This window comes from Pocillopora verrucosa, chromosome 10, assembly GCF_036669915.1.
Source record: "Pocillopora verrucosa isolate sample1 chromosome 10, ASM3666991v2, whole genome shotgun sequence".
Taxonomy (NCBI): Eukaryota; Metazoa; Cnidaria; class Anthozoa; order Scleractinia; family Pocilloporidae; genus Pocillopora; species Pocillopora verrucosa.
In genome coordinates, this window is record NC_089321.1 from 5,358,794 (window position 1) to 5,377,150 (window position 18,357).

The window sequence follows — 18,357 nt, forward strand, 5'->3', positions numbered from 1 at the left end:
AATCTGTCGTCTAACCTGATCTGACGGATATGGTTTTTTTTTGGGTCGTCGATTAAAAATTTTTTCCTTTGTCACGAAAGAGCCTAAAAATTTCCTTTCTATCATTATCATCATCATCAACTTTTATTTCCCTTATTTACACAATAGAAAAAATTTCTTTACAGCTGTTATAGCTAGAAGGCGAGGAGACCCAGGAAGCCACTGGGCTAATGGAGGAGTCACCTCACTTACATTAATAAATAAAGTAAAGAAAAAGTGCTGCGAATGTGCGGGTAGGCCAATTTAGTGATTATTTAAGTGAAAACTCTGAACGAGTGACTGAAACAGTAAGAGAGTTCCAAATTTTAGGACCTTGCTAGAGAATTGTAGATTGCTTGAGATTTGTACGGTACAAATGCGTTCGATAATTACTGGCTGTTCTGGTACCATAGTTGTGAATTTGGCTATTCGTTACAAGAAGATTGAGTAGCAATGGAGGCAATAAGTTATTTCTATAATAAAACATGAATTTGGCGATTTCAAACGTATTGACTTGGAAAATATCTAAAATTCCTAGTTTGGAGAATAAAGGAGCGGAATGGGCTCGATAGTCTGAGTTGGTGATAGCCCGCACGGCTCGCTTTAGCAAGTAATAAATTCTATTTAAGTTAGAAACGTATGTGGACGACCAGGCGCAGTTACAATAGACGATATAAGGATAAATTAAGGTGTAGTGCAAAGTGAGTTTGGTTGTAGAGGATAGAAAAAAGCGAGACCTGAATATAATACCCTTTGTATACATCATTGATTTAGCGATTTGTTTACATACATGGGTGATATAGTGTTTCCAGGTGAGATGATGATCAATATAGGCCCCATGGAATTTAGTTACGTTACATTGTTGAACGGCTGTCTGGGTTTAAAATTTACGTAGTTAGTTTTCTTTATATTAACTGAGAGCTTATTGCATTTTTGCCAAACATCAATATTTTGGAGTTCATCATTAAGTACGGATTCTAAGCAATTTGGGTTTGGGTGAGAATAAAAGATACTGGTGTCATCAGCGAAAAGTAGAGGGTCTGTGAATTCGGAGGCATTAGGGTTAGGGTCATTTATGTACAGAATGAACAATAAAGGGCCTAAAATCGAACCTTGAGGGACGCCACACTTGATGGTTTGCATTGGAGACCAAGCTTGATTGAATTGGACAAATTGCTGGCGGCAAGAAAAGTAGCTTTACACCACTGCAGAACCACGTTACGGATGCCATAGTGCTCCAATTTGGCAAACAAGATTTCATAATCCAGGGTGTCAAATTATGACAGAGTCAAACAAGATTTGATGGTCGAGTGTCATATCATGTAATTTAGGACATGAAACTTTCGACATTGATGATCTAAGCAGTATGCATGATGATCCTTTATGTATCCACTGTATGTCATGGCTCATTAACGAGAAATCTACAGCTTATTAATGTGAGAACTTCAGATCGTAGAATCCCATGGTCTAAGATTCGATCCTGCGTTCGTGACGAGTAAATAAGATCGATATTTCTTTCATTCTTTTGTCTCATGTTTCAAATTATTTCTATTTGTATTTATAGTCAATACCCGTTTATCTCATTCACTGCAATGGGTCCTTATTGACTTATTCTGTTCTAACCTAACTCCTGTGAAAATGTGATTTGCCCCACAAGTGTGTAACAAAACGGTACACTTGTCAACACCAACAGTATTGGAGAAGCTGAATATGAGCTCATCGAAGTCGAAACAGAAAGCGGTGTATCATTGTTTATTTCGTGGTCCATGATTCTATTTTGTAGCTATACTGTTTTACTATTTGTACGCCAGGTTGAGACTGGGCCTCATACAAGATCTTTTAGGTTTTCATTTTCTTTAATCCCGAGTATAGCACAATGACATAAACGTCCTGCTTTTTAATTTTTTTTGTTGATGTGGAAGTCGTTAAACCACTGCCTGCTTAGGTTGTAGGGCGCTGGGCTGCCGTGCGGGATGTCGAGGGTTCAAGGCCAACAGAGCAGAATTCTGCTCTAATATTAGTATTTACTGAGCCCACAGTTTTATATTCCAACGCACGATGTAAACACTCAAACATCGTGCCCATTTTGTCCGTCATCGCACGAAAAGGTAAATCTACTTAAAATGAACTCTAACAGATAACCAGTTAAAAATGATACTACTAACCACCTTAGAGATAAGTAGTCTGAACATTTGAAGACAAAAATTTATTCGCCGTCGACGATTACCCTGTCAATTTTCGCGAGTAGGTGGAAGGACGTTCCAAATTCTTTAAAAAACCAGAATAATTAATCATGTCGTTGCCGAGGTTTCGTTTTCATTCGTGATCAAGAAATCGTAGTCATCGTGGTTCTGGGGTTAAAATTTTCACTTTTGTTAACACGTTTACCCAATTTCTCTGCTATTTCTACGTTGTGGTGGGACCCGCGAGCGAGCAAGAAAACCTGTGCTCTGATCGGCTCCCAAAGAGTGCAAAATGTGTTTTCTTTTGAGTCCCTCGTTGATTCCCCAAAAAAGGATAAAAAAGAAATGCTTCTAGCCTGTTGAATACCTCGAATAATGTCGTAACTAAACAGTTTATTCTTGTCATATGAACAAAAGCTTTTCGGGCATTTTTGGTTAAAACAGGTCACAGATGCGTCCCAAATGAAAACAAAAATCAAAACGAGACTAGCAGAGTCATTTGGTAATTCCATGGTGCATGAAAATATTTTGTTATAATGTAATATATCCTTTGATCCTTTGCTGAGGACGTCTTCGTCTCGGTCCTTAAAATGTAATGAGAGAAATTGGCCGATGTACAGCCTTCTTAGGCTCACACTCGTTCGGGAATACAAATGCATATAGGAGGTATTAGATAATCGCGCGTGGATACGAAATTTACCATCGAGTGTTCATGACATCTTTTACACCTTCAATGAGATTATTCAATTCAAGCAGTTATATCTGTATCCAAAAGGTGGACATGAATCATCCTTTTTAAATAAAGATATTGATTGAAAATTTGCATCAAATACAATTTTTTAAATAGGAGCATTGAAAATAGAGATCCGCTGCACTGACGCTCAGCTTGTCGGAAAACCAATTCAATTTCGGACATCGTAATGCAAAAATTTATTATTATAAGTAGTATTTCCTTAAAAAATAATTCAATTCAGCTTCAGGTAAGAAAAAAAAAGATAAAAAAAAGCCTACATGGAAAGTAAAACGGTCATGTTGATAAATTCGGTCTAATGACGACCTTGATACCTTTATATGTGAAGATATGAATGGTACATTTACAGCGTGCGGTGGATATGCATATGTCACGTTTTGGAAACTGAAAAAATTCTGGTATTTCACCGACAACCATATTACCGTTATTCTTACCATATATCGCAAATGTTAAGATATCAAAAGAAACGTAGGAATTGTGTATTTTTTTTTCAACCTCGAGCTTTGTTTCAAACTTCGTTTGTTTTCGAGAGATATTTGCTGGTTTTGACTTTGACAAGAGCTATAATTATATAGAGCACGTTATCTAGCTCTGTCACATGCTCATCACACGCTTCTGCCGCATAACGGTTACGTATATTTAAATCTTTAACTCCCGTGATCTAATTGTTAATTCTCCCCTCTAGCGGCTACATGTTTCCTTTCAAAGTAGATACGGAAACTTGGTGTTAGTTAAAAGATAACGAGTTCTACCTGATAAAACTTTGAGTATTCTCATTGCCTGTTTGCTGGACAATGTATTGATATTACAGGGATAAGTTACAAATTACATCACTTGCAGGAGTTTAAAAATTTAGGAAATTGCATCGCGTGCAAACTATTGAGCCACGAGCCGAATGAGAGAAACCAATGAAACATTTCGTCATCTGACAACAATAAACCGAGAAACTCGACTGTATAAACGTTGATTGTTGTCAGCCGCAAGAAAAATAAGGCTGCGATCTTTCATTAGAAATAACATGAGCTCTACAGCTCTAATCAGTTGCTGAATGAAAATTGATCACACAAATTATATCACTTGCAGGAGTTTAAAAATTTAGGAAATTGCATCGCGTGCAAACTATTGAGCCACGAGCCGAATGAGAGAAACCAATGAAACATTTCGTCATCTGACAACAATAAACCGAGAAACTCGACTGTATAAAAGTTGATTGTTGTCAGCCGCAAGAAAAATAAGGCTGCGATCTTTCATTAGAAATAACATGAGCTCTACAGCTCTAATCAGTTGCTGAATGAAAATTGATCACACAAATTATATCACTTGCAGGAGTTTAAAAATTTAGGAAATTGCATCGCGTGCAAACTATTGAGCCACGAGCCAAATGAGAGAAACCAATGAAACATTTCGTCATCTGACAACAATAAACCGAGAAACTCGACTGTATAAAAGTTGATTGTTGTCAGCCGCAAGAAAAATAAGGCTGCGATCTTTCATTAGAAATAACATGAGCGCTACAGCTCTAATCATTTGCAGAACAAAATTGATCCTCTGAATCTCTCTATTCTCCAAACGATGTCATTTGTCAATTCTACATGCCTCAAAATATTGAGAATAACGTTTTGCTTTACAACAATTTCGATGAAAAAATGAAGGTAACATATTCACGAGTTTGAACCTCTAACCTCGTCTAATGCCCAGTTTCGTGATCAAAATTGCTGTTCTTCTTTAAGAAAGTTATTGCGTTTAATTTTTTGTTTGTCTGCTTTTTTATTCTTTTGATGATGATTATTACTTGTTTACATGTTTTTCCATGGCGATTAATTAATTCTGTGATTTAAATTCAGCTCTTTTTCTTTACGTGCAAAACACTCGCAATCCGCAAATTCCCTTTTCTCCTCAGAGCAGGACATGTTACTCTCTCCCAAAACTGAATCGATAAGGATGAATTCACACGTGAGTTATATTGTACCAATGCAATTTCTCTTCAAGCGATCAACTCGATATATCCCTCGTTCAATATGTTACACATTTGTTTTTGGTCATATTCCCATTAGCGTTACAGTTCTCTCAAAGTTTCATTTTCCGCTCTCACCGTGACAACTTCATAAAGTTTCTAAAAATAATAACGATGAGCTTTTTTCTAGTAAATAACTCAATTCAGCACTAAATATTTTTGCAGTCAAAAGTGCAGGTGTCCAGTGAAATCACCAGAGGGAGATACAAAGCTAAAGAAATCACATCAACAATATGTATTATTTATGTATATTTTTTTTCCAATTTTCCCGTCTTTCGATTATAATATGCTACATATTTCTTCATTATCTTTCCTCACCTGAAGAGTACTTGCAATGAATTTAACTCCAATCAAGTTCTTTTCCAATAAAAATACTTGACTTCTCGTTGTATCTAGAGAAGAGAATATTTAAATCGTTTCGCATCTTGGAAAGAATTAAAGCGAATACCATAAGTACTCTTCTTAAAGAAATATCCCAGGAAGATATTCAAAATTTGTGAAATCTATGTAGTCCGTGCATCTCTGTGAACAGAAACTCTCAGTGTCTCCTACAGGAATTTTATGCATAAATCGTCACTGAACCAATCTATAGTTATATGTGAGAACTTCTGATCGTAAAATCCGATGATCTAAGATTCGATCCTGCGTTCGTGACAAGTAAATAAGATCGATATTTCTTTCATTCTTTTGTCTCATGTTTCAAATTATTTCTATTGGTATCTTTAGTCAATACCCGTTTATCTCGTTCACTGTTTTAGGTCGCTATTTACTTATTCTGTCCTCATCTTAACTCCTGTGAAAATGTGACTTGCCCTACAAGTGTGTAACAAAACAGTGCACTTGGTAACACCAGCAGTATTGAAGAAGCTTAATATAAGCTCATCGAACTCGAAACAGAAAATCGTGTATCATTGTTTAATTCGTGATCCATGATTCTATTTTGTAGCTATGCTGTTTCACAATTTATACGCCAAGTTGAGACTGGGCCTCATACAAGATCTTTTAGGTTTTCATTTTCTTTAATCCCGAGTATAGCACAATGACATAAACATACTACTTTTTAATTTCTTTTTTTTTTTTTTTTGCTGATTTGATAGTCGTTAAACCACTGCCTGCTTAGATTGTAGAGCGCCGGGTTGCCTTGCGGGAGGTCGAGGGTTCAAGCCCTACAGAAAAGAATTCTGCTCCAATATCAGTATTTACTGAAAAAAACATAGTCATCGTGGTTCTGGGGTTAAAATTTTCACTTTTGTTGACACTTTTACCCAATTTCTCTGCTATTTATACGTTGTGGTGGGACCCGCGAGCGAGCAAGAAAACCTGTGCTCTGATCGGCTACCAAAGAGTGCAAAATGTGTTTTCTTTTGAGTCCCTCGTTGATTCCCCAAAAAAGGAAAAAAAAGAAATGCTTCTAGCCTGTTGAATACCTCGAATAATGTCGTAACTAAACAGTTTATTCTTGTCATATGAATAAAAGCTTTTTTGGTATTTTTGGTTAAAAGATGAGGTCACAGATTCGTCCTAAATGAAAACAAAACAAAACAAAACAAAGATCACAGTGTGAGAGAAACTGGCTGATGTACAGCCTTCTTAAGCTCACACTCGTTCAGGAATGCAAACGCATATATGAGGTATTAGATAATCGCGCGGGGATACGAATTTTACCATCGAGTGTTCATGACATCTTTTACACCTTCAAAGAAATTATTCAATTCAAGCCGATATACTCGTAGCCAAAAGCGGACATGTATCATCCTTTTTATGTAAAGATATTGATTGAAAATTAGCATCAAATACAATTTTTTAAATAGGAGCATCGAAAATAGAGATCCGCTGCACTGACGCTCAGCTCGTTGGAAAACCAATTCCATCCCGGACATTGTAATGCAAAAATTTATTATTATAAGAAGTATTTTCTTAAAAAAATAATTCAATTCAGCTTCAGGCAAAAAAAAAAAAGATAAAATAAAAGCCTACATGGAAAGTAAAACAGTCATGTTGATAAATTTGGTTCTAATGACGACCTTGATACTTTTATACGTGAAGATATAAATGGTACATTTACAGCGTAAGGTGGATATGCATATGTCACGTTTTGGAAACTAAAAAAATTCTGGTTCTTTCACCGACAACCATATTACCGTTATTCTTACCATATATCGCAAATGTTACGATATCAAAGGAAACGTAGGAATTGTGTATTTTTTTTCAACCTCGAGCTTTCTTTCAAACTTCGTTTGTTTTCGAGAGATATTTGCTGGTTTTGACTTCGACAAGAGCTATAATTATATACAGCAGTTTATCTAGCTCTGTCACATGCTCATCACACGCTCCTGCCGCATAACGGTCACGTACATTTAAATCTTTAACTCCCGTGATCTAATTGTTAATTCTCCCCTCCAGCGGCTACATGTTTTCTTTCAAAGTAGATACGGAAATTTGGTGTTAGTTAAAAGATAACGAGTTCTACCTGATAAAACTTTGAGTATTCTCATTGCCTGTTTGCCGGATAATGTATTGATATTACAGGGATAAGTTACAAGTTATATCACTTGCAGGAGTTTAAAAATTTAGGAAATTGCATCGCGTGCAAACTATTGAGCCACGAGCCAAATGAGAAAAACCAATGAAACATTTCGTCATCTGACAACAATAAACCGAAAACTCGACTGTATTAAAGTTGATTGTTGTCCGCCGCAAGAAAAATAAGATTGCGATCTTTCACTGTAAATAACATGAGCGCTACAGCTCTAATCATTTGCAGAATGAAATTGATCCACGGAATCCCTCTATTCTCCAAACGATGTCATTTGTCAATTCTACATGCTTCAAAATATTGAGAACAACGTTTTTCTTTACAACAATTTCGATGAAAAAATGAAGGTAACATATTCACGAGTTCGAACCTCTAAGCTCGTCTAATGCCCAGTTTCGTGATCAAAATTGCTCTTCTCCTTTAAGAAACTTATTGCGCTTGTATTTTTGTTTGTTTGTTTTTTTATTCTTTGATGATTATTATTACTTGTTTATATGTTTCTCCATGGCGATTAATTAATTCTGTGATTTAAATTCAGCTCTTTTTCTTTACGTGCAAAACACTTGCAATCCGCAAAATCCCTTTTCTCCTCAGAGCAGGACATATTACTCTCTTCCAAAACTGAATCGACAAGGATGAATTCACACCGCGAGTTATATTGTACCAATGCAATTTCTCTTCAAGCGATCAACTCTATATATCCCTCGTTCAATATAATACACATTTGTTTTTGGTCATATTCCCATTAGCGTTACAGTTCTCTCAAAGTTTCATTTTCCGCTCTCACCGTGACAACTTCATAAATTTTTTTAAAATAATAACGGTAAGCTTTTTTCTTGTAAATAACTCAATTTAGCGCTAGATATTTTTGCAGTCAGAAGCGTAGAAATCACCAGAGGGAGATACAAATCTAAAGGATTCACATCAATAATATGTATTCTTTATGTATATTTTTTTTTCCAATTTCTCGTCTTTCGATTATAATATGCTACATATAATTCTTCATTATCTTTCCTCACCTCCAGAATACTTGCAATAAATTTAACTCCAATAAATTTCTTCTCCAAGGGAAATACTTGACTTCTCGTTGTATCTAGAGAAAAGCATATTTAAATCGTTTCGCGCCTTGGAAAGAATTAAAGCGAAAACCATAAGTACTCTTCTTATAGAAATATCCGAGGAAGATATTCAAAATTTGTGAAATCTATGTAGTCCATGCATCGTTGTGAACAGAAACCCTCAGTATTTCCTACAGGAATTTTATGCATAAATCGTTACTGAACCAATCTATAGTTATATGTGAGAACTTCTGATCGTAAAATCCGATGGTCTAAGATTCGATCCTGCGTTCATGACGAGTAAACAAGATCTATATTTCTTTCATTCTTTTGTCTCATGTTTCAAATTATTTCTATTGGTATCTTTAGTCAATACCCGTTTATCTCATTCACTGCATTAGGTCGCTATTAACTTATTCTGTCCTCACCTTAACTCCTGTGAAAATGTGACTTGCCCTACAAGTGTGTAACAAAACGGTGCACTTTAGTAACACCAGCAGTATTGGAGAAGCTGAATATAAGCTCATCGAGCTCGAAACAGAAAATCGTGTATCATTGTTTATTTCGTGATCCATGACGGATTCTATTTTGCAGCTATGCTGTTTCACTATTTATACGCCAAGTTGAGACTGGGCCTCATACAAGATCTTTTAGGTTTTCATTTTCTTTAATCCCGAGTATAGCACAATGACATAAACATCCTACTTTTTGATTTCTTTTTTTTCTGCTTTGATAGTCGTTAAACCACTGCCTGCTTAGGTTGTAGGGCGCTGGGCTGCCTTGCGGGAGGTCGAGGGTTCAAGCCCTACAGAAAAGAATTCTGCTCCAATATCAGTATTTACTGAAGAAATCGTAGTCATCGTTGTTCTGGGGTTAAAATTTTCACTTTTGTTGACACGTTTACCCAATTTCTCGGCTATTTCTACGTTGTGGTGGGACCCGCGAGCGAGCAAGAAAACTCCTGTGCTCCAATCGGCGTTGATTCCCCAAAAAAGGAAAAAAAAAAAGAAATGCTTGTAGCCTGTTGAATACCTCGAATAATGTCGTAACTAAAAAGGAGATTCTTGTCATATGAAGTCAGAGGACGTCAATGATCTGACGCGCTTCAAGCGGAAGGGAAACTCAACCGACATTACAGTACATGTAACACCTACAGCTAGGACTAAACACAGCATGTTATTCCTTCGATTATTTGTTTGAGAATACAGGCCTACCTAAGTTTGAGGGTAATTGCCAATATGTGGAGAGATTAAAAGGTACGGCTCCTTGTAGATTAGCTCATGGCTATCTTCTACCTGTTTGTATACAGCTATGAGTGCAAATATCACTCTCTCTGTTCGCTAATAGGAGTCAATTAACACCATCTCTGACACGCCGGAAATAGAACTGAAACGAATCTTGGTAACGCCTACGGGACGAAAAAACAGTAAGCCGTACGGGATATAATATTTTTCCAGGTCTTTAGGATTCTGTTCGGTTTCTATCGCAATCATACCGCACAATTTATGGCCTTGACTTTTTTGTATGACAAGGTCAATTTTCAATGAATTAGGTCCTGGTTGTTCGAAGAATGGATAGCGCCATCCACTGGATAAATCACTATGCGTGGGATGTTACGTACGTTTTGTTGACCTTGAACTGCTGGATAGCGGTTTAAACGTTATTTTGTGTTATCCGGCCGCCCTTGAAGGCAGATTAAACAAGCCTTCGAACTTACGCCAGTCGCTGAATCGGTTTGTCTGATGAGAAGGGGCGCTCGTCAAAATCGTTTCAGGTTCGTTTCCGGTGAAAGCACGTCTTAGTAATAATTTTCGTTGATTCTTCTTAAATAAATATGTAATGTTAACCGCGATAGTAACGTGCTTTGTTTGGTCCTGCAGGCCTTTCATGCATGTTCTGCAACGTTTTGGTTTTGTTTGCGGCTGAGGCGCGCTGTCGATGACGTGTACTGACTTCTAGGATCAAATGAACTACCGTGTGGTAATAGTTGCCTATTTCGGCTTCAATGAAAAAAGATGTCTACTTTCAAATGCTAGAGATAACACATATCATCATTTGTTTTCTACGACTGTAACATTAACGAAACAATTAACAAGTAATTTCCGGCGAGATTGCAGTGTGGTCCTAGGTACATTCAGAAATCCAAAATCGGCGGTAAAAAGTTTTGTGTCGTAAAGAGTACAGACATTTTACCTGTTTATCGTCACATCATCGATAATATTACAAGAAATAGCAATATCAATGATGATAATAACAGTGAAAATAGCAATGACAATAACTTTGCTCGGGCCTCCAATCGAATCTAACACACTCATTGCTCTTAGTTACAATATGTATAATTATGCCAATTTTATCATGCATTATAACCGGGTTATAAGGAAAATTCCCACTTTAATATATCGCTAGCGAAAAGGGAATATCCCTGGTTGATATGGAAAAAAATTTAAATTTTCTAACAACTGTTACGCCGAAAAAATTATCATTTTCCCTAAACGGTTTCAAAGGGCCGGTTGGAACTTGTAAGGTCTTGTAATTCTCGTTTCTTGCGCTCGCTAAGCACTCTTCCATGGGGCATATGATAAAAAACAGTATACCAATAACAAGTAGGAAAGGACACAAGTGAGTCAACTCACTTTACAGTGATTTTAGCAAAAAGTACATTTTGCTCTGCCACTTGGTGCTTAGAAATGTGATTTGTATCCTTAGCTGAGTTTTTCTTGCAAGAACTGTATTTTGTTGTCTTTATATCTCAACTGCGCTCATGCATAACCAAGTTCTCTGTACACTTGTGTCGGAAAGTTGTTATCTAAAAGCAAAGCTTGGTTTGTGTAAAAGGATATCACCTGGGATGCACAAGAGTATGATTATTGCTGTGTGTCGTGGGTTGGAGGGCGTGGGTCAAGGATCGTGTATATTGTTTCGAAGAACAGCTATACATCATGCACTTACATGACTTGTTTCTGGAAATTTCTAGAAAGCTTAGTCCTGCAAGATGCATACCGGGGTAATATGATGTAAGCCCATGGAACTTTCTTGCTATTACATTCTACCAAGTATTGCAGTTAGTATGAAATGCCAAAGGAATAGTTATTTTCTAGGCTTCCGAAGCGCTCCCTCTAACGATTGGTATCCTGCTGTTTATTTTCTTGCTCAAGTTTTTTGAGGGTGGAAGAAAAAATGATGGATGATAGAGAGACGTAAAGGGTTCCTCGTTCTAACGACCGCATGCTTTTGATTTAATATTAAGAAATGAAAGGAGCAAGGGCCTAGTACCTTTAAAATGAGCTGTCTGAACGGTTGATTATCTTGTAGATTATCTTGTAGAGCTTTATGCGCATTTTTTACCTATATATCTGTTTAGTTTTTTGTTTGTTTGTTTGTTTGTTTATTTCATTTATTTTTCATTCCCTTAAAATATTCGACATTAAATAATTTGTTTGTTTGAGTATTTGCTATCGTTGTTTCATCTTTCCTCAGCAAAAACTCTTTGCACACAATGGTAGCAAACATGGCAAGCCCACTGAGAAAAGCATAATTCTTTGTAAATAACATGAATACCATTTTGATATTCTTTCCCTATTCCTGGATAAACTGAGGATATCTATTGAACAAACTAAAGATCAAGCAAAACAGAATACCGTCTCTCTGGCAAACGAAAATGCCTTTATTTTCTATTCACGATCAACAACAAAAGAATTTACAGTCACCTTTAAACAATGTAAAACTCGTCGAAAAAATTGTCAACAAACTCGACCAGAGCAACAGCTATTGAAACTTGCGTCATACCCACGAGTTCCGCAGCAGGCCGGTCGTAAACCCGATCTGGAGACTATATTGCCACCGCAGCACATATCAAACTTTGCGTCGTACCCTTGCGTTCCGCAGCAGGCTGGCCGTAAACCCCGTCTGGAGACGATTTTACCACCACAGCACATATCAAACTTTGCGTCGTACCCTTTCGTTCTGCAGCACGCTGGCCGTAAACCCCGTCTGGAGATGATTTTACCATCACAGCACATATCAAAATTTGCGTTGTACCTTCGTTGACCACAAGGGTATGACCTGCGACGTGCACGAATCTTTGATGTGTTACCACCTAAGAAAATCAATAACGAAGATTTTCCATAAATTACTCTCAGGCAAACTGCACAAAACGTTCTCATGCCATTAATTCGTCCTCAATTTTCCCAAGGAAAGAAAACAAGAGATAACGAGGGAATATTCATGTTCCATTTGATTGGGATTTTACGTAATTCTTATTCCCTGCGTCAACGAACTAGAAAAAACATGCAGATAAAACTTAAACATAAGTATGAGAAAACAAACCAATATCATGCGGATTTAGAACTTTAAAATCATGAATTAAGTAGACACTAGAAAAGAATCTTTCGGTGAACCTAGAAAAGGGTAGGGGCAACAGATGGGTACCAACCCTCCCCACCCCCGCTATAACCGATGATTGTCAGGACTGGCCAAAATAGATAGCAACGGACTGCACGTGGCGCAGTTAAAACATCACGTTAAACTTTTCAAGATGAAGTAGATGATCTATGACAAAACTTCTAAAATTCACTTTAACTGAGCATTTGTAAAGCATTTAGGTCTAAATTTACAATTGAATTTGGAAACCATTACGATAATAGCCATCATTTTTAGCTGTAAAAGTGAGAGTGTTTCTATCAATGAAACTAAACGGATTTCACCTTGACTAGATTCGTTTTTCGTTTCATTTGCGTTTACTTCTTCATCTTTGATGACGGAAAATCTACTTTCTTCGTCATGTTCGGGTTTAAAGAGCCGTTGTTGAACTGTTCCTCCTCCAGATGGTTTCCCGTCTAATTCCTTCGACAAAGCACTGGCCATTAAGACGAAGAGTCCCACTACCTTGAGCATGTTGTTAGCGTTAGGACTTTGTTCCCCTCAGCTCTGTTATAGATATTAATTAACTATCGAGGCTCGTCTCTGCTTCCTTTTATGCCAGTTTGGAAAAAACATTTCTAGGAATACACATGACATCACGTGTTTACTTTAAACTTGTGCGAGCAGACGCCTTTCTTCAACAAAGCCGAAAAAGGCAACTCACAAATCTTATTAGAGGCTTGTTTATTCGACGCTAGGAGTCAGAGCACGTCAATGATATGACGCGCTTCAACCGGAAGCGAGACTCACTCGACATTACAGTACATGTAACGCCTACAGTTAGGACTAAACACAGCATTCCCTCGATTATTTGTTTGAGGCCTACGGCCTACCTAAGTTTGAGGGTAATTACCAATATGTGGAAGGATTAAAATGCACGGCTCCTTATGGATTAGCTATTGGCTATCTTCTACCTGTTTATGTACAGCTATGAGTGCAAATATCACTCTCTCTGTTCGCTAACAGAAGTCAATTAACACCATCTCTGACACGCGCTTAAACCGGAAATGAAATTGGAACGAATCTTGGTCACGCCTACGGACGAAAAAACAGCATGGTGCATATATTTTGTAGCAAGCATATAAGTTTCTTTTTGAAATCGTACGGGAAATAATATTTTTGCAAGTCTTTAGGACTCTGTTCATTCGGTTTCTATCGCAATCATACCGCACAATTTATGGTCTTCACTTTTTTGTATGACAAGGTAAATTTTTAATGAATTAGGTCCCGGTTGTTCGAAAAGTGGATAACGCCATCCACTGGATAAATTGCGTGGGATGACACGTACGTTTTGTTGATCCTGAACTGCTGGATAGCGGTTTAAACGTTATTTAGTGTTATCCGGCTGCCCTTTGAACAAATGGGCGCAGATAAAACAAGCCTTCGAACCTACGCCAGTCGCTGAATCGGTTTGTCTGCTCAGAGGGGGCGCTGGTCAACACGTTTCAGTTCGTTTCCGGTTAAAGCACGTCTTAGTAATGGTTTTAGTTGACTCCTGATAGTAAGATGAGATCGTTTGTATTCCGAGAAATCTCATTTTCAGCCTTTACAAAAGACAGAGGAGGAAAACCATTTTTGCTATTTTGCTGGTACCTTTACATTTTCATCTATCCTTTGAGAGGATAGATAGAGTCACATGAACGTAGGGTTTTCTTAAATAAATAAGTAATGTTAACTTCGATAGTAACGTGCTTTGTTTGGTCCTGCAGGCCTTTCATGCATGTTCTGCGACGTTTGGTTTTGTTTCCGGCCGAAGCGCGTTATCGATGACGTGCGCTGACTTCTAGGATCAAATGAACTACCTTGTGGTAATAGTCGCCTATTTCGGCTTCAATGAAAAAAAGGCGTCTACTTTCAAATGCTAGAGATAACAAATATTATCATTTGTTTTCTTCGACTGAAATCCTTTATTTCTTTTCAAACTGGTATAAAAGGAAGCAGCAAGACGCCGTTATTGTTCAGTCAATTTATTTCTGCTGAAATGCAAAGTTTTCTGAATCAAAACTCTATCGATATTTGTTCCCCGAAGGCTCAAAGTAACATTAACGAAACAAGTGATTAGTAATTTCCGGCGAGATTGCAGTGTGGCCTTAGGTATATTCAGAAATCCATATATACATATGCATACATATTAAAATCGGCGGCAAAAAGTTTTGTGTCACAAAGAGTACAGACACTTTACTTGCTTATCATCATGTCATCGATAATATTACATGAAATAATAATATCAATGGTGATAATAACAGTAAAAATAGAAATGACAATTATGATAAAAATACAAATGATTACTTTGCTCGGGCCTCCGATCGAATCTAACACACCTATTGCTCTTAGTTACAATGTGTATAATTATGCCAATTTTATCTTCATAAATTGAGCGACATGTTGTAATTCACGCAACGTTTGAAAAGTCATCGATAATAAATGCATGTGCCGTGGCATGCGTATGACTTGAAAACAAAAGGGATTTGATGACTCCTCTAGCGATCGACTTCCTGTAGTTCCGTGAAAAGTCCGTTTGAAGGAATACACGCTCCCTCGTTGCTCGAGCATCCGTTCCGAATACAATACATCTGCAACGTTTCGTGGGGATCGATTGACGTGAAAGTCAAATAGTCTTAATGGCGGAAGTAAGCAGTGATGATGAAGACGATGAACACGTCTCTATACCTCAAGAAACGCTTGATTGTCACGGTCCTTTTGATATTACTTTGGTGGTCGAAGATGGCATCGAAATCAATGCTCATAAGCAAGTTCTTTCGAAAGCAAGTGAATTCTTTGACATACTGCTCAACGGTAAAATGAGGGAGAGTACGGAAAGAGTAATTCAATTAGAAATGCTTACTGAGGCTGACTTACGACACGTTTTAGAGTTTGTTTACAACGGAAATTTACAGATATTGACCAAAGATCAAGCCCAGCATTTATACGCAGTGGCTGACTATTTGTTCGTTCAGGGATTACAAAAATTATGTGAAGACTATTTAATAAGTAAGTTGAACATTTCAAATTGCATATCAACCTACTCTTTTGCGCAAATTTACAGCAGTGAGAAACTGATATCCTTCGCCATGCGATTCATCCTTTCAAATTTCACTGCTGTGGCAAAAGAGGAGGAGTTTTTGAACTTGTCGATCGAGGCAGTCAAAGTATGGATCTCAAGCGATGAAATTAACATTGACGCCGAGAAAGATGTTTACCACGTCATTGTTGCGTGGGTTGCGTGTGATGTTAACGAGCGCATGGAATATTTTGCCGAGTTACTCTCTCTTGTCAGATTAGTCTATATATCACGTGATTATCTTGTCAATCACATTGCGACAAGTGACATTGTGCGAGAAAGTGAAAGTTGCTTTAGACTCGTGAGGAACATTATAAATTCAATTGATAGAGGGAATCCTGAAAACACCATATTCGCACCACCTAGAAAGTCGCTTGAGACAACGGTTATAGTTTCTTGTATACAAAAAGGACCAGAGCAACTGCTATGTTACTATCCATGTAGAAAAAGGTGGTTTAAGTCACGTAATCCTTCACTCATATGTGACCAAGTAATTTCATCTCATGGAAAACTTTACTTCATATCCAAGCACGAGCGCACACTGTTACGATATGATCCCTTCTTTGATCAATGGAAGACTTTGTCGGTAGAAGGAACACGAGAGTTGCTGCAATTTTTTGTCAGTGATGAAGGTGATATGTACTCATTGGAACTCGACATTGAAACATCTTGCTCAGATTGTGCTTCTCTGCCTCCTCCTAAGACAGACCGCCATCACCTCGAAGGGATGGTGAATGTCGTATCTTGTGGCAAGCAACATCTATCCTGTATCACCAAATACGACCATGAATCCAACCGCTGGAAGCAGATAACATCATTTGATTTGGGTTCAAGGAAAGGAACATGCTTCATAAGTAATGCTGATTACATATATCTTATCGGTGGTATCAATCGAGAAACAAACGAGATTCTGTCCGTCGTTAACAGGTATAACTTACGCACAAACAAGTGGGAAAAAGTAGCTGATATTCAAGAAGGGAGGGAACGAGCTTACGGAGTCGCTTCTCAAGGAAAAATTTTTATCACTGGTGGCTCCAAGGATATCTGTGTTTCAACATCTTGTGAAATGTACAACGAAAACACCAACAAATGGCACTCCATAGCCAGCCGTCGCATGCCACGACGTCGTGGAAGCATGATCTGTGCCGATAATAAGTTGTATGTAGTAGATGGTTATGTTTGGAACGAGAGAGGATTCAGAGGAAAGATCGAATGTTATGATGCTGAAGAGGACGAGTGGAGCGAGGTGACCGAAATACCTGTGGAGCAAGGCATGTATACTTGGTACCTCGTGAATTCCTGTAAACTTAGAGTTTTTAAAGGAACTAGTCTTCGATGGAAACCCGTCACTGTGTAAAGTCCTTCAAAGCCTAAGCAAATTATCAAGACAGACGAAGAGCTTTTCTAAATAAAATGGCTTCAGGTGTTCTCTGAGGCACAAAGGAAAAAGACAAAACGGACCGAATAACGTTGTTATGATGAATGGAATTATCAAAAGTCCTCTGATCGCCTTTTCTGGGCATTTGATGTTTAGACGCTTATCGCTCCAAACACACAATGTGACTTCTCTAACTGCCTGCTCAATAAACGACGCATATGTTACCAGGTCTTGAGCAGTGTTTAGAGGAACTGGTACTGACACATTTTCCGCAACTTGTAAGTTCGCTTGCAAATGGCACGCACGTGTATCGCGCGTAAACGATGCCAGTATTCTGGTTGAGTATTATTTTGAAGAATTTTTCCCCTTACAGTTTCGGTGATGTCTAGTCCGCTTGTTTTTTGAAGAGTTCTTTTGAAGCGGCTTACCAAAATAAAAACTTAAATTAGTTACAAGCATCTCTCAATCCACGTATACTATCTAGAGCATGATTTCTTATAATTTAAATGATCCATTTTTTTTATTTGGCTAGGGTAAACAGTGCGATACTTCTAAAACGTGCTTGACACGTCTAGAACGAACCTTAAACGAGCCAAGTCGGCCGTCACTGTAGGTTGGACCGAACAATAAATCTGTTTTCTTCTACATTTAAGATTGCCATTGTTTCTTATTTTCTATTCGTTTCGGAAAGTGTATAACTTAAAGCATTAATATATACTGATCAATCAATAGAGTTGAAAGCGCGCGCTCTGGTTGACCACTCAAACTCCGAATATCCATTGCTAATCACCTCCGAGAAACACCGAAAATATTGTAATCGTTGCAGGATTAAATGAGTTGAAGTCATCTATTTTCTTATTACCTCACCGTTTTGGTAAATATTAAATCACCAATTCAGAGAAACTATATCCATATGTAGCTAAACAAATTGCAGTTAAG

General features: G+C 37.7%; 1 protein-coding gene and 1 long non-coding RNA gene across 2 annotated transcripts; one reads left to right on the top strand and one right to left on the bottom strand.

Moving 5' to 3' along the window:
- Positions 1–5,283: 5,283 nt before the first annotated feature.
- On the bottom strand, positions 5,284–9,071 carry LOC136283852 (uncharacterized). The gene is made up of 3 exons (XR_010718951.1): positions 8,989–9,071; positions 8,522–8,595; positions 5,284–5,358 (listed from the first exon to the last, which is right to left on the bottom strand). It is a non-coding gene; the product is annotated as an uncharacterized lncRNA (long non-coding RNA).
- A 6,321-nt stretch (positions 9,072–15,392) lies between these two features.
- LOC131773376 (kelch-like protein 2) lies at positions 15,393–18,070 on the top strand. The gene has a single exon (XM_059089358.2). The coding sequence runs from the start codon at positions 15,601–15,603 to the stop codon at positions 17,395–17,397; it is 1,797 nt and encodes a 598-aa protein (XP_058945341.2). The 5' UTR covers positions 15,393–15,600; the 3' UTR covers positions 17,398–18,070.
- Positions 18,071–18,357: the final 287 nt, after the last annotated feature.